This window comes from Malus domestica, chromosome 14 (genome assembly GCF_042453785.1).
Source record: "Malus domestica chromosome 14, GDT2T_hap1".
In the NCBI taxonomy this organism is placed as follows: Eukaryota; Viridiplantae; Streptophyta; class Magnoliopsida; order Rosales; family Rosaceae; genus Malus; species Malus domestica.
In genome coordinates this window covers 24,231,321-24,251,753 of record NC_091674.1, presented here as the reverse complement: position 1 = coordinate 24,251,753, position 20,433 = coordinate 24,231,321, and the positions used below count along the sequence as shown (strand labels likewise).

Here is a 20,433-nt window from a genome sequence, read left to right as displayed (position 1 = left end):
ATTTTGTGAAGTTAAAATGGATCTAGCCTCCATCTTCCCCTTTTGCCATTTAGGTCTGCAACTCTCCAACACCAACAAAAAGGTCTGCAGTGCCATTGATGAAATTCATCTTTGTCTTTGATGCAGTGACTACTTCGTAACATAGGCTATATAAATACAATTCGTCTGCCATGAAAATAAAAACAGGGCTAATATGAAAAATCCAAACAAGAATATAAAACTATTTGCAGAGTCTACCACTTTTGTTTTCCTCCCAACTTTAATTTTTTGCAACCATTTTTTTTATGAGTACAACGATATATTTTACATTGAAAAGAGAGAAGAGTTCGTCTTCGGACCTAAGACCTCTCACTTACAAGTGAAGAGGAATACCATGAGACTTAACATAAATATTAATTTGTGCTTGAATCCTAACAGACTTCACCACGAGAGTTTAAATCTGAATTTTTTTTTTACCACGAGGCTGTCTTCCATTTACCCTATCACCACGGGAATCATTAATCTAATTTAGCCAAATGCTTAAACTTGTAGGGCAACACGAAAGGACATTAAACCACGTTCGATTAACTGTTAGAAAGAACCATACAAGAAAATAGTAAAGCTTTTGACTTGATTATTGGTTAGCTGAGGGAAGAGACATGGAAAGGAAAATATGAAAGACATGTCGGCATTTCTCTCTTAAGTCACGTGTTATGACTAGATGGAGCAATTAAAACACACAAAGTGATTGATAAATGAGATATTGGTCACTTGAGAATTTTATGGTTTGGATTTCACTTTAAGTTTGTGAGTTGCGAGTTGGAGTCTAACTTCGTTTAAGAGTGCAAATCCTTGTAAACATATTGAGGGACAGACTATTAACGTATCATGTCTAATGATCAGTAGTGTTTTTTTACATTTAAAATAAAAGTTTTGCATAAAGTGCTTTAAAACATATTAAACATGGACGTACCAAGAGAAGAGAGATCTATTTTTTATACAAAACTTGATATGTCTTAAACACTCAACTATGTATTTAATTAAAGGGTAATGTTAGGTATATCAAAATTTTAAATTAAATTTTGTAAACGGAATGATGTAGTTGTTGATAATTAAGTTATTACTTAAGTATTGATTAAAGTACTTATTTCATATTGATGACACATTACTTGATTTGCAAATAAAGTGAAATTTGGTCTCCTTAATATTATATTTAATTAAATATTAGATTGTATATGTTCTAATATTATAGTGGATAAAGTGTTGAATTTTCATTTATGCGTTCCCGATTCTAAATTTCCTCATTCTCAAATTTATAAGGATAGTTTTAAATTCTCTCATCTCTTAATAATATTATTAGATTAAATTTTGAAGACTCGAAGATTCCATCGTTTATCTCTCGAGTCTTCCACCCCATAATGATAATAATTTAAGTCGTTCTCTTTCCACTCCTCGGTTTTAGGCCCACCTCTTTTCTCTCCTCCACTTTCGCTACTGGGTATAAGTCCATCACCATCATAGTGGCGCGGCCAACCATTGAGGCACAGCTCCAATCTTGTCTTAACATGTCCATAAATCTCCCCTAAAATAATCCATAATTTGACGCTTTGTCACCCACATTTTCCTGCAAACCCAACAAAAGTTTTATACCTCTCATTTTATTCGCCTATTTTATTCAACAGGTATTGATGGGTTTCACAAACTTTTGATTTTACAACCATGTATGTCTCATCCCCTTTTTTAATATTTTAAAGTAAGTTTCACGTGTCAACTAGTGATTGGTAAAATCGCAACACACAATTTATATATATGTGTGTGTTAGTGGAGAAATTGTTACCGAACACTTTTGTCCACCGTTTTATTTATCACTGTTAGATGAGTTTAGAGTACTGATTATTACCATCACTTTATTTATCATTGTTAGATGAGTTTAGGGTACTGATTATTACCATCACTTCAGGGTAGTGAATAAAAATGCACCCAAATTGTTATTATGCATATAATTACTGACTATATATTGTTGATCACATTTCTGCATTCTTAAATCACAATATTAGCTAGTTAGCTTACACGATAAGGTAGATATGTAATCAAAATAGGTGATGTTTAGTAACACATCATGTGGTCATATAATATCTATTGACATAAAGTTAGAAGGGATTAGAATTTTTGAGGGAATTGTTACTGACACTTTAAAAATCTCATTTTGCACTTCAAATTTTATATAATTAGAAAGAAAAATACACTTGTAAGAAGTGTAGAGTGAAATTGTTAGAATGCTAATAACAATTCCAATTTTTTATTCCTCATTTAGTAAGAAACATGTATACAGAGTTCATTATTGTTCTACCAAAAAATCTTTAGATGTAACCCTAGAAGAACGCTATAATTTTCTATAAATATGCTCATTATTTTGTTTGAGGGTTCATAAACACGGGCACGTAGCAAGGGGATAGAACAACTCAAGGATCCAATACGCCTTTTCCTCAATCAAATTTTAGTTTTAGTGATGTCAACATCCAATAATAAATGTTTGCCGCATGCTGAAAAGTGCACTAATCGTTTAGTAAACGATTGATATGAGCTAAATTAGTGATATAAGATAATCTCTTATTTTCAAAACCATGTTTGAGTTACTACAATGCTGTAGTTTTAACCCCCAAGCCAAACAGGACTGAGGAGGTTAGGTTTGAGAAAGAGGCCGAAGCTTCACGTAACTAAAATAGTAGAATGGTTAGGGTTCGTCTTATACAAGTACCAACAAGGCAATAATAATGAAATTCGAGTGGGATGATTGCAAAAGGGGAATTTTATAGTGACGTCTTGTCAAAAGTCCAAATATTATTAACCAGCACCTTGATGCGCTAATCACGAATGAATCTCCAAATTAATTACAGATTAACATCGATATTCTTCTATATATATAGTATGGAACGGTGAGTAAGTTACAGTGGACAAATATAATAAGGTATTAGTAAAAATGGGGAGGGGGAAAGTGGAGCTGAAGAGAATAGAGAACCCAACAAGCAGACAGGTAACCTTCTCAAAACGCAGAAATGGACTTCTGAAGAAGGCTTTTGAGCTCTCTATCCTCTGCGATGCTGAAGTTGCCCTCATCATCTTCTCTCCATCTGGCAAGGCCTACCAATTTGCAAGCCACGAGTACGTTTAATTAACAAGTAATTAAACTAGCTAGCTAGGTTTGATGATGATCTTTCCCAATAATAATTGGTTATGGTAACGTGTGATGCAGCATAACTAGGACCATTTCCATGTATAGAAGGGAAGTAGGGTTGCCTGAATCCAACAACTCAAGCTTCTTAAGGGCCAGAACAATGGAGGTATATATACAATATATTTATATATTGCTCTTTTTGGTGGAATTTTTTTTTCGGCCTAACGCTTATAGCTAAACATAGTGTTACTATTTCACGTGGTATAAAATAATTGGACGTCAAAATTGATATTTCATGTCCTAAAGTATTAACAATTAAGAAATAAATACACTTATGTATTATAACATGGGTGACACTAACAAGAGTGTGAACTATGGAGTAATAGTAAATAATTTTATTATTATAATATATACAGAAATCTAGTTTCATTGGGCATATTTGGCATCGTATTAAAAAAAAATTCATAATTTTCAAAACATTTCTTAAAAACATATTTTAAGCAAGGTTCTAAAAGACGTTAGCCATTAGTTAGGCATAAGACTTAGGCCTAGTGCCTAGGCAGCTAGGTAGGGCCTAGATGAACTAGGTGAATTTAAGTAAACTTATTATTTATCGTATAACTAAGTGCATGTTTATACTTAAAAACACATAATTGTATTGAGATACATAAATTAAAAAAATAGAATGACATATATGAAAGTATTAGAAAATATAAAAAACATGGGGAACCAAAATATAATGAGTGTTAATCTAAGTATTCAGCAATTCTCTAACAATTTATTAAAAACATAAAATGCAAAATGAAAGTTATAAATTTTCTGTCTAAGTGAGAGTTGTGGCCTAAGTGGGTGCTTAGACGGGCGGCTAAGAGGTTCTAGGCCCACTTTCTTAATTTTCAAACGCAGGGATTAATTGGGGCGATGGCCAGCTGCCTAGCGCCTAAGCAGGGCTAAGTAGGGCTAAGTAGGGATTTTTAGGATAGTATTTTTAAGAACAATTTTCTTTAAGATCCAAAAATTGGTTTGGCATAAGATTCAAATTGTTCTTAAAATTTTAATAATTAAAAAGAAAAGAAAAAAAAAAACCCTACAGCAACTCCCTGTGGATTCGGGAATTACTACTAGATTCAATTGGATAGCAGATAAATCCAAAGGGAAGGTCAAATGAGAGGGAGAGGAGAGAAATAGGAGAGATATTTGGAAAGGAGGAGAGAGAAAGAAAAGAGAGGTTGGATCAGGAGAGTAGAGAGAAAAACAGGATAAAGATAGAGAGCTAGTAGAAAACGATCGGAAGAGAGGAGAGGAGAGAGAAAGTAGTGGGTTTGGAGTTTAAAATCTTTAAAATTTTATTTTTTGTGTTGTTTAGAACTAGGCTAATTTTTTCAAGTTAGTTTTGAGTTTATTTATAAAAAAAATAAAAATAGTCTTACCAAATAAGTATTTAAGGTATAAAGCTTAAAAAGTAGAATTCAAGTAGAGTATTAAACATGTCTCTTAACTTTTTTCTTCTTTTGATGGATCAAATGGGCTCCTATATGTTCCATCCTAATTCTTTTCAAATAAGATGACTCTGATCTTTTCTCCAAGCTAATTAAACAAAGGGTGATGCTATTCATACACCCTTTTTTACCTCTCACATACCTTTTGTTAATTTATGTCTTTTGATTTTTTTCAATTCATTCGATTCGGCGGCCAAAATATGAGAGAAGTGCGTGGGAGGTAAAAATGGGTGTGCAGATGGCATCACCCTTAAACAAATAAATAAAAGTTCATATCTAATTAGCAAGTAATTAATCACTCCTACAAAAGCATGAAAAAACAGCTTTTGTATCAAAGTTCAATTTTATGTCACTTCCAATAACATCGATATCCAATATTGTCCCCCAATTTGTTAATTACCACTCATACAGTCCATCATGTGTGAGATTTTATGACAAAAGACCTTAGTATTAGTTGAAGTGAGATTATGATATTTAAACTCTTATTTTCTCAGAGATACGATCAATGTGGAATATTTCAACAATTTCTTGTCTCTGCAATGTTAAACTAATTACTTTGATCTGCTGTATATATTTGACAGTATTGGAGGAATGAAAATGAAGAGTTAAGAAGATCAATAGGGAACTTGGAAATGAGGCTGATGTAGGTTTGCAGCAACTACAACTTTTTTCCCGTGTGACGTGTATATATATGTGGTTGTTTTATTTCAATTTTCAACATATTACAAATTAATTAGCATGGTATTATGAACTTATATATCAAGGAACTTGGCTGGGGAAGAGCTATCAACGCTTGGCGTGCAAGAGCTAAAGCAGCTGGAAAGACAGTTAAAAACTGGGGTTGAACGCATCCGCTCTAAAATGGTATATATGATGTTAATATATTTCTGGTTTAATTTATATGTTACTGATAACAACTAGGGTTTAATTGATCTGTGATTAATCTAATTAATTAACAGAGACGGATCATTTCGGAGAACGTTAGCTTGCTGAAAAGAAAGGTAACAACCCTCTCGTAGGTTCCTGCTTAAGTTGTTCGATTAATTCAAATGAATTGTTACTTTGGAGGTACGGAAATAGTAGTTCATAGGGTTTATATTAGGGTTTGACATGCTTGTGAATTGGGTTTATATCAAAGTTTCTTTAATTTAGTTGTATAATATGCTGCAGCATAAAGCATCGCAAGAAGAAAACACGCATCTGCTAAAAAGAGTAAGTAAATATTGCCCTAATTTCCTCTATTAATTAATTGCAATTGCAGTGAATCATAGAAATGCTTAGTTAATTAATTGGACACTTTCGTTTGATTAACATGTGCTGATTTGTCTTTTGAATTGAGATTAAGTTGCACGAGCTTAATTTTGCTGATGCCTCCTGCTCGACAACTACTGTGGGAGCAAATGCACGCATTAGTGCATTTCCAAGGTATAAAAATATAAGGATGAATCTCAGTTTACTATTCTGAAGTTTCTTGGTTTTCAACATTTGGTACATAAAGTTTTTTTTCATCCTAGAGTGGTACTAAAGTCATAATTTTGGGATACTTTCATACATCCGTTAAGGTTGATGTTAAATAAGCTGTTAAATGGTGACATGGAGCCTACGTGGACAATGATTGGATGTCACGTGTCAATATAGGCCCACGTGAATATTAAAAAAATTAAATAAAAACATTGGGTTAAATCTCTATCCCGCCCCTCACCCACCCCACCTTCCCCTTCCCTGATACCCACCCGCCACCAACCCTTTTCCCTTTCCCCTTCCCCAAAACCCCCAAACAACCCTACCTCCCTTCTTTCTCCACAGCCAACGCCCAGAATGCGAACTCGGATCAAGAAACCCGATTTGCCGCAAGCTTTTGTTCGAACCACCACTTACGCCGCTGTCTCTCCGGAGAAGATGACGGAGTTTCTCGATCTAGATGAGAGCTTGGCGCACGCACAGGCCGACCCACCGCCAAAGAAGTTCGATTTCATTGTGCAACTGAGGATCAACGGAATCGAGTGGCCGTTTGATCCCTATTCTTCCGTGTGCTCATCTGGGTTCAAGATTGCGATTTTTTCTGCAGAGATTTCCTTCTGGTGTTCGTGCATCCCACCTATTTGATCCAATGTATAAGTCAAGATCTTTTCCTGAGGTTATAAGTTTCTCTAAAGATTTTCTTGTCTCTTTTATGCTCATTTGGTGATTTGGTGAAATGGGTAATGGTGGAATTTTTGTTTAGAAGAATGATTGTTACAGTGAAATGGGTTATGGTGGTTCGACAAAAAAAAAGGGTTATGGTGGAATTTTGGAATGGAGAGAGAAGGGAGGGAGGGTTGTTTGGGGGTTTTGGGGAAAGGGACGGTGAAAAGGGATGGTGGCGGGTGGGTATCAGGGAAGGGGAAGGTGAGGTGGGTGAGGGGCGGGATAGAGATTAGCCCAATTTTTTTAATTTTTTAACATTCACGCGGCATCCAGTTATTGTCCACGTGGGCACTACTTCACCATTTAATGGCAGATTTAACAGCAACCTTAACAGATGCATGAAAGTGTCTCAAAATTATGACTTTAGGTACCACTCTAGGATGAAAAAAACTTTATGTACCAAATGTTGAAAACCAAGAAACTTCAGGGTAGTAAATTGAGATTAACCCAAAATATAATACACACACACACATATATATATATATATTTGTTAAAATTATTATTATGTTAATAATGTTTATCACTAATTAAACTTGTTGTTAATCAATTATACTCTTACTGTGTGGCAGTGAACTAATTTGAAATTCAGGGTTCTTCAACATGATCTCTGAGCAGCACCATCCAGTGCCTTACTGATTTGAAAAGGCTACCTGCTTGTAGCAGCTTCAGCTTTTGCTGTTGTTTATGTATACTTAAGATTATATTTGCACCTAGCTAGCTTGAGTTTCTAATTTCTTGTGTACGAGCTATATGGAGTTTGTGGAAATAAATTTATGTATATGATGATGTGGATTGTTGTTATGCATATAAGTTTTTGGCCATATAATGATAAAAATAATATTTTTTGTATTTGTTTTGGCTACGTACGTACGTACTTTTGTCTTCTTATTTCAGAGGAACAAGAACAATAGAAAGAACTCATACAGATTAGACTGATTAAGATCAACTAAACTGAAAACACCACAAAGAAAAACAGAAAATATTTCTTGTTACATTCACAATCCATGCATACATATATAGTACCGATGGAGAAGTACTTCTGCACAGAACCTCAACCTACTGGCTACTTGCTAGATCATGCCATAGCATCAGAGAAGCACGAATTAACTGTGTAAACTTGCAAACCAAATTATGTAATAAACGGCTAAGATTAAAACACACATTTTTTTTTATCAACTAAATCTTAATTTAACGAATTTTTCTTCCAAATGTTAAAAGATTCAAATTCGGATTGCCCTCCCAAAGACAAATGAGCACGATTTGATTTTTGAAGTAATAGATTCACTTTTAGTGTTAGCGTTTAAGTTATGATTCATGCGAAGTTTTTCAGTGTGATTGTTACACCGTCACGTGATATTATCAATTCATTCATGTTATAATACGTATATTTATTTATTAACATTATACTGTATATCCGTGACATGTTAACTTTTTTCTTTCATTCATATGTTAATACATGAATTGGTAACACTACGTCATGTGAGGGAAAATTTCTCATCGTTGAATCCAAGAGGATTCTAATTCCAATTAGTTGGTTTTGGGCTTACTTTGATTGGACCATGATAGTTGGGCTTTTCGGCATAAACTTTCTGGGCTTTAGCCCATTATACATCCCAATCTCCGGCCCACATCCAAACCAACGGACTCCTGACTCCCCCACCTCACTCTCTCCTCCATTTCCTTCCAGCTCCCACTCCCAAACCACCTCTCTCTCCCCAATGGCAGCCATAGCTCGCGTCTCCAGAAAAACCCTAGCCTCCTTCTCCAGCTCAGCCCATCCATCCACCTTCCACCGCACCTTCGCCGCCGAAGCAGCAAAAGCCGCGGCCATAACACCCTCACCGGATCGGGTCAAATGGGACTACAGAGGTCAGAGAAGGATAATTCCGCTCGGCCAGTGGCTCCCGAAGATCGCCGTCGACGCTTACGTGGCACCCAACGTGGTCTTGGCGGGTCAGGTCACGGTCTGCGACGGAGCATCCGTTTGGCCCGGGTCAGTCCTCCGCGGCGATCTCAATAAGATCACCGTCGGATTCTGCTCCAATGTTCAGGAACGCTGCGTCCTCCACGCCGCTTGGTCTTCCCCAACAGGTAGGTTCCCCAATTTTGTAGCTTTTTCTTTAAATATTTCATTTGGTTTCTTAATTTGTTGTTAATCCTACAATTGGTTTTTAATTATTCGAATTGATGTGTGTTAATAGCTGAATTGTAGTTTTGGATTGCTACACTGAGTATAGCTGCTGTGTATTTGGTAAGCTGTTGAGGTTAATTAGCTGAGAATTTGAAGGAAAAAATAGTACTTTGTAAGTAGGTAATGGAATTTTGTAGTGCATTTGGGTCTTTCACTAGGTGTAATGTAACTCACAAGCTGTTAGTTTTTCGGGTCCGGTAGGGTAGGCAATTCAAAATAAAAATATTACTCCTTTAGTGAAGTGGTGATGGTGACTTCTTTCTGAAACAAGAAAAGTTTCCTGTTGGCATATTGTCATTGCATCGTGTCAATAGTGAGGTTGTAATATAGTGGTTGGAAGCTCGAGTTGATGTCCTTTTGAAGAAATTTCACCAGGTTGTTACTCATTATTTTCTCCCTTCCCAATCTTCGAGTTGTGGGGATTTGGAAAGAATAGTTTGGAAGGATAAATGGATTGAAGATTCCTTTGTGCGGATTTTTCTTATCTACCAAATGTGTCTGCTCTCTCTATTTGAGTGGTTGGAGTTTAGTTTTTGTAGAATTTGAATGATTTGGAAGTTATGTGTGTTCTTCTTTACTAACATGAATATAAATTTCTCCTCGCAATATTTAGATTGGACAAAAGCTTTTGGAAAATTGTCATTTTGAATCCTTGAGCCTTGTTTCATGCAAGCATTGTTGAGGTAGTTATTGATGAGGTATCATTTCCTAGTTTTAATCCTTCTGCCATGATTTGGAAGGAGTATCTTGCCATGCAAATTTTTGTACTTGGATTATTGCACATGGTAGACCTTGGGATACCATCTGATTCTTTATCACTATTGTTTTGAACGTATGACATAAATTGTCAAGGGAATCAAAGTTGTTTCCTCCTTCTTGCATTTTGTTGTTCTTTGAGAACCATCGTGCTTTTGTTGACTGGAAGAAAGGGACCGTCTTGTGCAATAGTATGATGGCTATTATCTGAGTAGTATGGGCATAAAGAAATAGAAGGGTTTTTTTTTAAAAAAAAAAAACAAAGGTGGGCACGGTGTAGTTTTTTCTTCTAGAGGTAGTGTGCAATTGCCGCTGCCATTTGGAGTTTCTATTCAAATATGGGGCCTATATATTGCATGGACACAGACACGGATATGGCGATACGTGACACGCTGACACTTTAAATAAGGACTAGGACACATCGATTAAAATATAATAAATTTATAATAATATTACATATATTATAATTTATAATATAACAAAGTACCCATGTTCATCAAATTCGTTCACCATACATAATAATTAAAACACAAGCATAATAATTTAAACAACACAAGATTCAAGTCTCTCTTTCTATTTCTTCTTGAACTTAATTGTCGTCATTAGTAAAGATTACGGCCTCTAATTGGAGAGAGATGACTGAAGAGGAGGTTGGCAAACTTTTAGGTTTTAGAAGTTTCAATAGTTACAGAACTGCCCCAAAATGTCTTTACATTTACAAAAAGTGCCGGCTGTGTGTGGACCGTGTCCAAACTGTGTCAAGGGCGTGTCCGAGGCATGTTGGGTGTCGGGGTGTCCAACACTCCGATACTTCGGGGTTTCGGAGTGTCCGTGCAACATCTATTAGACTATCCTTAGTTCATTCTCCATCTCCTGAATTCGTGGCTAGACAAATATGCTAGGCATGGGTGTCAAGTATTATACAATATAGAATTTCTCTTCTTTGTGAGGAACAGCAGGTTCCGATAATTAGGCTGGTTTGGTACTGAGGTGATTCTGAAAAAAGCTGGTATCAAAAAAAGTTGGGAGCTTTTTTGTGTTTGGTAAACATTTAGCTTCAGTTTTTTTTCACAGTTTTGGGTGAAAAAAAGCCAAAAACAAGAAGCTGCAAAACCCAGCTTTGAAAAACTGGCTTTTTTTCACATCTGTTTTACATAAAAGTTTACCAAACACTATAATACTGTTTTTTTTTTCAAAAGCACTTTTACAAAAAAGTTTACCAAACACTCTGCTGCTTTATTTCACAGCTACTTATTCTCATAGCACAGCAGAAGCAGCTTTTTTTTCAAAGCACAACAATACCAAATCAGCCCTTAGTGATGGATAAGATCAGTAGAACATGATATGTAAGAAAGTGGTAATATCGATTAGTTTGCCATTTGTATTTAATGTTTTAAAACAGCTGAGTGTTTCTGGGAATCTGGTCATTCCTGAACTTATATCTCGCAACATCTCTTGCGTGAAACTTTTTGACCTTTAGGTTTATACTTGGGGTGTAAATTCACTTCATTCAAGAATTTGAAATTTCCTTATGTTCTAACATTTAGCATATAACCCTAGTGCATCCTATTTCTTGATTTGATATAGGCCGAGTTTCTATAGATCTCTACATTGTTCCTGGTCCTACCCAGAGACCAACCTTAATTGCATCAACTTGTGATGATATAATGATCTGGTCTATCTATTTCATTGGCTCTGTTTAAAGAGCATACGTTACTATCATCAGTTTGTTTAAAAGTACATTGGTTGTTTGTGCATCTTAGAAGATGATTATGACTCTTTTGTATATCATTATTATTAGTTGTTGATGTATTTTCTTGACGTACATTATGTCTGTTATGAAATGTAAGGGATCTATTACTATTTGATCTGCTGGGATTTTCTGAGTTTATAATACACAACCACTTTCACTATCTCAGGACTTCCAGCAGAGACATCCATTGAGAGGTTTGTGACTATTGGCGCATACAGTCTCTTGCGGTCCTGCACAATTGAGCCAGAATGCATTATCGGGCAACATTCGATCCTAATGGAAGGTTCCTTGGTGGAGACCCACGCTATCCTTGAAGCTGGATCTGTGGTTCCCCCGGGGAGGAGAATTCCAACCGGTGAACTTTGGGCTGGAAACCCGGCAAGGTTTGTCCGAACCCTGACACATGAAGAGACCTTGGAGATCCCAAAACTCGCTGTCGCAATAAACGATCTAAGCAAAGAATATTTCCAAGAATTCCTCCCGTATTCCACAGTATATTTGGAGGTTGAAAAGTTCAAGAAATCTTTGGGGATTTCCATTTGATCAGTTTCATCGGCTGCCGACTGTATATTAATTTCCATCATTTTTCCTATTGGTCGGATGCCGGCTATAACTTGTTTTTATGTTTTTGGTTTGAACTTTGATTGATGGAAAAGGGCACCAAACAAATCCCAATCGATATATTTCCAAGAAATAAGGTTTGACATTTTACCGGTTGCAACATTGCTAACTATTTGGGATAACATCTCTTTTTATAAATATTCCGAGTGTATGGTGAGGGGATGTGCCTCGCACGCGACTAAAGAGATATCTCTCTCAATTTTTTTCTATCGAACTTTTAAAAAAATCCCGTTAAATGCGACGGGTTTATTAATCTCCTTAAATATAGAATAATAATCCCTGTTATATATACAATGTATATCTTTGCAAGATTCGATTCATGTGGGATTATACAATGCAAGGTTTCGTATTTTTAAAGGAAAAAACCATTATTTGGTTAGGTCAAGAGTTCGATTCTGCTGACAAAAACGAAAGTACAACGTGATTTCATATCCTTGAAAAGCAATGCCAAAGTAATATAACTTGACTAGGTCACGAGTTTGATTATAAGTAGTTGTTGGGTCAAATCTTGTTTCGTTATCAATAAGGCTTGATATAAATTAGATATATTCATTTTCCCTTGAAAGACATGCACTAAATCGTGGAGAAAATGGGACAAGAAATTAGGTTTAAGTCATTGAGTGCGTGGCCTCATGGGTTTCTGTCTCTAGTGAAAAGATACTGAGACGGCTTCGGCAAATAAAATCTTATGGTTTGGCAGGTATGGGTGTAGTTACGTTGGCTATATCATATGTAATTTTCTAATAGAGTCGAGTTTGAATTTTTTACTCTGCGATTTTAAATTAGTTTAAAGTAAAATATCAATCGTTTTAAAAAATAAAAACTTGTAACTGTCGGCTCAACTAACAATTTTCTTCCAATTTGCCCTATCAACTTTCAGTGTGATTCTAATCCCCTCTTGGTTACAATTTTAAAGCCGTAATTATGCGAATATGACAACTTTTCCAACTACCAACAAGAAAGGAGACCTTAAATTTCAACACTTCACTGGAGCATACCTAAATCGGATGACAATGATTTCATAGAATATTCTCGGCTACTCTAAGTTCTATATTTTGAGATCGGGTTTGTATCACAAATGGTCACTGAAATTAATCAAACTCATCATTTTGGTCTCTCACTTTCAAAATCAATAAATGTCGTTCATGATATTCACTACTGCATATCAATTTAGTCATTTCGTCACGATTCCGTCAACTATTTTGTTAGTTTGTATGTAGAACCCACAAATCCAATGAAATGGTGACACATGGATTACACAAAATAAGGGTTTTATCACAAATAGTCCCTGACATTGACCAAACTCCTCATTTTGGTCCTTGAGTTTCAAAAAATTGATAAATTTGGTCCCCGACTTTCAATACCGCACATCAATTTAATCATTCCGCTAAAGTTTTGTCAAAATTTTTTGTTGCACTAATCCAATCACATGACACCACGTGGATTAACTATAAGAAACTATTTTTTTAATTTAAAACTAAAAGTAAAATAAGAAACTAAAAACCAAAACTAAAAGAAAAAAAAGTCATCGTCGTCTTCATCAGGGTATGCTCAAAAAGAAAAGGAAGGCACCATGACACCATTAAACTACTTGGTCTCCTGAACTACTCCTCATTCTCTCTAGTTGGTTATAATACTATCAAGTTTGAATTGAATTTGGATTCGATTTTATCCAATTTAGATTGATTTTTTTTTTCCATTGGGGTTGTGGGATGTGAGAAAAATGTCAGCACGGAATACTCATCCGTTGGTTCACTCTTAAAAAAATAGTTTCTTATAGTTCATCCACATGGAGCCATATGATTGGATTAGTGGGACCACATCAACACACAAATGAAAAATATCGATGAAATTTTAATGGAATGACAAAAATTGATGTGCAGTAGTGAAAGTTAAGGACCAAATTTATCGATTTTTGAAACTCAAGGACAAAAATGAGGAGTTGGATCAAAGTCAAGGACCATTTGCGATAAAACCCTTATTTTGTGTAATCCACGTGTCACAATTTCATTGGATTTGTGGGTCCCACATACAAACTAACAGAATAATTGACAAAATCTTAACGAAATGACCAAATTGATGTGGGGTAGTAAATATCAGGGACGACATTGATTGATTTTGAAAGTAAGGATCCAAAATGATGAGTTTGATCAATCTCAAAGACCATTGTGATGAAAATCCTTTTGAGATCAAGTACGATATTCATTCATTAAAGTTCAGAATACATAAAAACGGTGAGGATAGAGTGCGAGTACATGGGCTTCAATAAAATCTTTGCCGAAAAATTTCAACCCGGTCGAATGAAAAAAGAGTATTCCACACCAACAGATATATAAAGTAATTATATTCTAAAAAAGAAGATCACTTATTACATCAGGAGGTTCATCAAACCAAATTCTTACGTTATCCAACTGTAGCCCAATCCTTGCTAATATGTGAGCAACACTATTTGCTTCCCTCCGCATGCGGTTGAGCTTCCTATGAGGAATGAGGCGCATAAAATGGCATGCTTCATTGAACACTAAACTCTTTGTTATACTAAACTAAAGTAATGTGAGAGGTTTTAAACTCGGAACATAATACATTAAAGAGGAAGACTATGTACCACTTGCTAAAAAAATGGAAACATTATAATTAGAAATGAGGAGGAAATTGCGACTAAGGCAAGGCATCATTTGTTGTGCATTAATGTGACAATTTAATGTCATAAACCACTAAGCATTGTGGAATACCAAATTGCTAATTTTTATTTAATATATTCCATCTTCCAAATGAACAAAGATTTTGACATCTCAACCGTTTTATACTTATATTTGTTTGCAACCCGTCTCTATAAATTCCACTCTTTCTCTTATCCCATTTGCAACTTCAATGGCTTCTCCACATCCATCACCTCTCCTTTTTCCCTCTGCACCGTCGACTTGCCTTGCGGTCGATATGTGTCGCGGCGGAGACCAAGGCGATCGATATGCGTCACGGCGAAAACCAAATAAAGAAGGAGGTATTTGAGAGAGTGATATGATCCATGGAGGTTGAAGTGATGATTCATGCCTTTGTGGTTCTGTGTTCTTGTGTTTGCTGAAAAATGTGGGATGTTGGTATGGTTCAATCAAATAAAATCTCTCAAAATTTGGGTCCTTTAATTTGATTGAGCCGTGCCAATATCACAGTTGACTTTTCACTTCATCGCGTTTAAGTAAACATACACAAATAAAACTAGTTTCAAACTTTTGAGCGAAAATGAAATTAGAAGCCGTATACATGCACTAGTTGATGGCCTTCTATTGTTTGTTCAGCTTAAGGTTTTTTGTATATTTAGTCTGTCGAGAAATATTTTTGATTAAAAGTTTATAACCAGTTCTGTTTTTGCAGATTCCCTTGTTTCTAATTAGTTCGTATATGTGCGTACATACACACAACATATACGTATACGTTCCCATTCATGCCTTTCTATATTTTCTTGAAAAATAATCTTGCACATAATATAGACTGGATCAACTGTATATTAATCCGTTTTTATATAGCATGAACGCGTTCTATGCAGAAAAAAAAACACCTACCGGCAAATTAAATTACGGCCATACAGGCCGTTCATCGATTGTCGACTGTGTCGCGTAACCTAAGCGTATAGACAGTTCTGTGCTGCTAGAAGGTTATAAAACAAAGAGATTCAAGGGACGAGCAGCAGGCAACATCTAATGCTCCAACGGTGCTGGTGCTGGTGCTGGAGTATATGACAGCACAAGATAAATGGTGCTGTAGACATGAAGAGTGCAACGAGCATCATTATCCTTCTGAGCTTCCCCGGTCAACCTCGAAGAGCCACGTGCAATTTCTCCCCCGCAAAATATTCCTGCCAATGGAACCCTGGGGAAGTTCTCCACAAAAGGAGAGCCATCAACATTGGTCCGTCCAAAGAACGGCTCACCACGGCCACAACAAGCGAACATAAAACCCCCAAATACTTCACTCATGTGACGGCGATGTTTTGGATTTTCTTCTAACTTCAAATTTTTCAGGCTGGCAGAGATGTTGCTACATGAAGCTAATGCAGTTTGGGGGTCTGAACGATAGAAGTTGAAGTAATCACCAGTTTTTATGCCAACGCCACTGACATAAAGGTACTGATCATCTCCTCTGCAGAAAAGCCTCGTGTTAAAACTTAAATCATAAAGATTTATCAAATTATCAAACATATTCAAATCAAAAGAGAATCCTAGTTTCCCAAAAATCAATCACTTTACTGCAGCCAGGACTTAATTGCCAGTGACCAGACCGCACAATAACACAGAAGGCAGACACAGATACAGATGATAAGATATAAACATAATATATGTAGATTAAGATTGTAGTACCGTCTGAATTAAGATCTTTTACTTTACATTCTTTAAATTGATTTTCCGGCAATGATCTTGTACCATTCATAATTTTAATGTGGAAAACAACAGCAACTACAGTGAAGTGGTAGATGGAGCAAGGAGTTTGACAGGGATGAGCAGACGAACCATAAATCAAAGCATAGGACACAGTGAAGGATGTTCTTGTTTTAAGGAATTCATATTTCTTCGTTACAAGAACATATGCAGCAACAATAAGACAATTTACTAGCCAATATAGAAAGTAGTCATGAGTATTACCCTACAACTCCATGGTATTCCAAGGACGTAATCCACCTTGGCTTCTCTGACCCGATAGAGATTTTTCTACGTTTTGTAACCCCGATGTACAGATCAGAAGAATCAGCATGATTTCCTAACTGTCACATATTCATTTCAAAAACATATACAAGTACTTGTAAGAATGCATGATATATCAACAGTTCTAAAATTATCAGATTTAGAAATTCACTTGTAATATTTTTGATTCACTAGTCGAATGTAAAACATTTCAAGTCAACTGGCACTTTCCGCATGCACCACTTGGAATTTAACTGTGAGTTTTACCTCATCATTGATATCATCAAGAATTTGTTGACCATCAAGAATTTCAGGGTGTCCTTCTCTTCTAGCAGTAAGCCAAGTAGAACGCTCACACTCATTCACTTTGACAGAAACAGCCTTGTGCCGGGGACCTACTGTGGACACTCCGTTTGACAATGCAATTTGGAATTGAATGTCTCCAATACCTTCTCATTTATACCAAACCAAATAAGAGATTAACAAAACACGTTGGATGGTTTGACATTATAACTTTACAGAACAAGAAAGCCACCATAGATATACACATTGTTAAGAGTAAGTGAAAAGGAGTGTGCCCAGGTTTCCACATGAAAGCAGGACGAAGGAAGTAAACAAGTTAATGGAAAATTAAGAGGCAAATATCTACAGAACTGTACAAGCCTATAATGAGGTCTACAAGATCTGGAAAGCGAACTACTAAAATAAGAGCAATTTGAAAAGAGAAAAAATAACATGCATAAAAGAGTGATAGAAAACCTTCACTCGTGAACAGTAGAGATTAGCATGCAACTCTCAAATATGAGACCCTTAAAATTATGCAGTTTTGATAGGACACGGTTCCAAAATTTGGAGATATACTGTAACTGAAAATTTGAAAGCGCAAGAAATTTTATAAAATCATGAAAGCTTTAAATATGTTTACAAAAAAAAAAAAATTAAATACAAAAAATATTACTTCACAAATGAATAGATCTGGATGTGTTTCCAATCTTCTATGGGGCTTTGCAAATTATACGTACAATCAGAAGAAGCTCTAATTTTGCAAGGCTACAGTAGCAATCTATCAAGAAATGATGCGTCTTTTATTTCTTTACTTTGTATGTGACACTTCTGAAGGCATCCATGTTAGCTAACTTAGCATAAAACTACGTTGTAAACAATATGGGCAAAACAGTACTTTATAAATGAATGAACAAACCAAACATTTACCATGTGGCTTGCCTTTATCCTTTGCAAATATAAGAGCAACAGCGTCTGTAAAGTATTTTGCACTCCCGCAGACATTTCTAGACTCGTTCTCACTTCTATATAGAAAACGACCTCTTTCATCACCCACAATGACAGTTTCTGCAGGCATAGTATAATCTGCAACAAATTGAGACATTGAGATACAATCAACAAAATTTGACCCAGCATGAGCATGCAACAGAAAAGTTAATCACAACACAAAATCTGGAAGCAGCGGCTTATCTCAGTAATGTTTCAAGTGATAAAGATATCATCCCTCATTTTTCTTAGCTATCAAACAAAATATTTTCTTTTTATTATATTCTCAGTACTCACCCAATGCATCAACAATCGGTTTCATGTCAAGAAGCCCATCCTGCACCATCAATCATGTCCCATGTTAGCAATGCAGTAAAGGAAAGCTACATCTGATTCAAATAAAGAGGGAGAGAGGCAATCAAGTGTGAGGACAACCACTCACTCCAAACATCATAATTCCAACTGGGGATGTGCAATCTGAAACAGACGCGGTGTAATCCATAATATCCGTGATGAATTTATCAAGCAACACCTCTCGAGGTTCCTGATGTCATTAAAAAAAATTTACACGTCATGAAAATCCATTATTCAAACAGCAGAAAAGCTTGAATGACTCTACAAATTCCCAAAAATGACAATAAACAACCAAAAACTGTATGTCCTAAGTTTCCCATTTCGAAATCCATCACTGTGGAATTCTTAAAGAAATCAGCGTAGTAGTTTTATTGTAAATTTGGCACCTTTGTTGTTCGTAACAGCGGGATGACATCAACTTTCAATCCTGGCACAAAGCCAACAGTCAAAAGGATGCCACAGTTCACATCCTTTGCTGGTATAGAGCAATCTTCATCACTTCCATCACCACAAACTTCTCCCCACTTAACCTAAACAACCAAATGTTACCCACAATTAGTAAAGAATTAAACTTTCTACATCGTAACGCACAAAAACTCGGCACACCCGAAAAACACAACCACAAACCTCTTTGATTTCATGGGTCAGAGCATCTCTTCCAACAATTCCACTTGAAGTAGAAATGATGAATGGAACACTGGACCCCAATTTTTTCGATATCTGCAATTTCAAACAAACAACAACAGAAAATTCCATAATTTGCTTCTCTTAATTAAAAATTATCTAAATTCAATACTAATTAAAATTAAAGGGTATATAAGAGCAAGAACACATACAAGCTTGGAAATGTCATACAATCGAAACCCACTTCCAATATTAGCTACAACGAAATGAGGCCGTATCGGTTCGGCCAGAACCTTCTCGATAACCTCATTCACAGCAACCTGTCAATTCCAACACAAAATTTGAGAGAGTGTGCGTGAAAATTTGAGCTTGTGATATTCTCGGAAACCAAACAAGGGATCTAGACGCTAAACCAACCTTAGGCGAGGGGTGGAGAGAGAGGGCGGAGGCGAGTTTCGGTCGATTGAGGATGCGACTGCAGATTTGGTTCCAGGATTTGCTAACGCACGCCGCCGATGCGAAGGTTAGGGCGGGTAGGCGCGAAAGGACGTTGTGGAGAAGGTCATCGCTTATCGGCGAAAACAACCCTGTCGCCGTCGTATGGGGCCGTTTTGTGTCGGTTTTTTTCGCCGACGACGACGATGCCACGTCCATCGGAGCTCTGGTTGTTTCGTAAAGGTGCTGCCGACTTTGGATTGTAGAAGTTTGACGCTTGGGTGTGGTTGGAAAAGGATCCGGAGCCTCTGAATCCTTTCCCTAATTTTCCTCATCAAATAATCCATTCATTGAAATTTAATCTAACGGCTAAAAACAAAAATTTATTTTAAAAGTTATCATATTTATTGGATCGTATTTTAAGAACCCGGATTATTTAATAAAAAGAATTAGGTGTAAGGAACTCAGAGAGGACCCCTTTCAGTTGGAAAATTGGAATTACATGTACGAATTAGAGAGATTAAAATGGGTCTGGTCTTTATATGATGATGTTGGTCTGTCGGTGATTAATCTAACAAAATTTATCGTTAAAAAAAAAAGGTATGGCCTAACTCCAATTATTATTTGACACATATTAAATAAATAACAAACAAATTTAAAAAAAAAGAATTTTTAAATACCTGTCAGTTAATTATTAGAGCCATAGAGAGATTACACCCATTTTAAATGCAAAAGATTTGATCTCAGAATCAGACACCATGAGTTTAACATGTATTACACTATTTTCATGATAGTGTGAGTTTGATAATGATGGGTTTTATATATTAAATATTAGGGGTGGGCGCGGTGCGGTTCGGTGCGGTTTTGAGTAAAACCGCAACCGAAACCGAAACTTTTTGCGGTGCGGTTCGGTG

General features: G+C 36.1%; 3 protein-coding genes, 1 long non-coding RNA gene and 1 other non-coding gene across 6 annotated transcripts; 4 read left to right on the top strand and 1 right to left on the bottom strand.

Moving 5' to 3' along the window:
• The first annotated feature begins 2,932 nt into the window (after positions 1-2,932).
• On the top strand, positions 2,933-7,689 carry LOC103454982 (agamous-like MADS-box protein AGL11). 2 transcript variants are annotated; one of them, XM_008394572.4, is made up of 8 exons: positions 2,933-3,141; positions 3,233-3,320; positions 5,235-5,296; positions 5,418-5,517; positions 5,613-5,654; positions 5,824-5,865; positions 5,999-6,078; positions 7,410-7,689. In XM_008394572.4, exons 1-8 carry the CDS (start codon positions 2,960-2,962, stop codon positions 7,420-7,422), a joined length of 609 nt encoding a protein of 202 aa, XP_008392794.3. In that variant the 5' UTR covers positions 2,933-2,959; the 3' UTR covers positions 7,423-7,689. The 2 variants fall into 2 exon arrangements, with proteins under 2 accessions (XP_008392794.3, XP_008392793.3); XM_008394571.4 differs by having other exon boundaries at positions 5,993-6,078.
• A 794-nt stretch (positions 7,690-8,483) lies between these two features.
• Positions 8,484-12,246, top strand: LOC103454981 (gamma carbonic anhydrase-like 2, mitochondrial). The gene is made up of 2 exons (XM_008394570.4): positions 8,484-8,931; positions 11,707-12,246. The coding sequence occupies exons 1-2, from the start codon at positions 8,559-8,561 to the stop codon at positions 12,081-12,083; spliced, it is 750 nt and encodes a 249-aa protein (XP_008392792.2). The 5' UTR covers positions 8,484-8,558; the 3' UTR covers positions 12,084-12,246.
• Positions 12,247-15,252: 3,006 nt separating this feature from the next.
• On the top strand, positions 15,253-15,327 carry MIR171G (microRNA MIR171g). Its single transcript, NR_120909.1, has one exon. It is a non-coding gene; the product is annotated as a microRNA MIR171g (primary transcript).
• Positions 15,328-15,646: 319 nt separating this feature from the next.
• Positions 15,647-19,875, bottom strand: LOC103424447 (F-box/LRR-repeat protein At5g63520-like). Its single transcript, XM_008362530.4, has 10 exons — positions 19,502-19,875; positions 19,297-19,404; positions 19,088-19,180; positions 18,847-18,990; positions 18,549-18,650; positions 18,404-18,443; positions 18,050-18,205; positions 17,105-17,286; positions 16,799-16,917; positions 15,647-16,298 (listed from the first exon to the last, which is right to left on the bottom strand). Exons 1-10 carry the CDS (start codon positions 19,736-19,738, stop codon positions 15,857-15,859), a joined length of 1,623 nt encoding a protein of 540 aa, XP_008360752.3. The 5' UTR covers positions 19,739-19,875; the 3' UTR covers positions 15,647-15,856.
• On the top strand, positions 16,142-17,057 carry LOC114821013 (uncharacterized). The gene is made up of 2 exons (XR_003768389.2): positions 16,142-16,282; positions 16,610-17,057. It is a non-coding gene; the product is annotated as an uncharacterized lncRNA (long non-coding RNA).
• Positions 19,876-20,433: the final 558 nt, after the last annotated feature.

Coding starts and splice junctions, on each gene's coding strand:
- LOC103454982 (XM_008394571.4), top strand. CDS start 2,960: ATGGGGAGGGGGAAAGTGGAGCTGAAGAGAATAGAGAACCCAACAAGC. Junction 3,142..3,232: donor TACCAATTTGCAAGCCACGA/GTACGTTTAATT, acceptor CGTGTGATGCAG/CATAACTAGGACCATTTCCA. Junction 5,297..5,417: donor AACTTGGAAATGAGGCTGAT/GTAGGTTTGCAG, acceptor TTATATATCAAG/GAACTTGGCTGGGGAAGAGC.
- LOC103454981 (XM_008394570.4), top strand. CDS start 8,559: ATGGCAGCCATAGCTCGCGTCTCCAGAAAAACCCTAGCCTCCTTCTCC. Junction 8,932..11,706: donor CGCTTGGTCTTCCCCAACAG/GTAGGTTCCCCA, acceptor TCACTATCTCAG/GACTTCCAGCAGAGACATCC.
- LOC103424447 (XM_008362530.4), bottom strand. CDS start 19,738: ATGGACGTGGCATCGTCGTCGTCGGCGAAAAAAACCGACACAAAACGG. Junction 18,206..18,403: donor ACCGATTGTTGATGCATTGG/GTGAGTACTGAG, acceptor AATTTGTTGCAG/ATTATACTATGCCTGCAGAA. Junction 17,287..18,049: donor GGATAAAGGCAAGCCACATG/GTAAATGTTTGG, acceptor ATAAATGAGAAG/GTATTGGAGACATTCAATTC.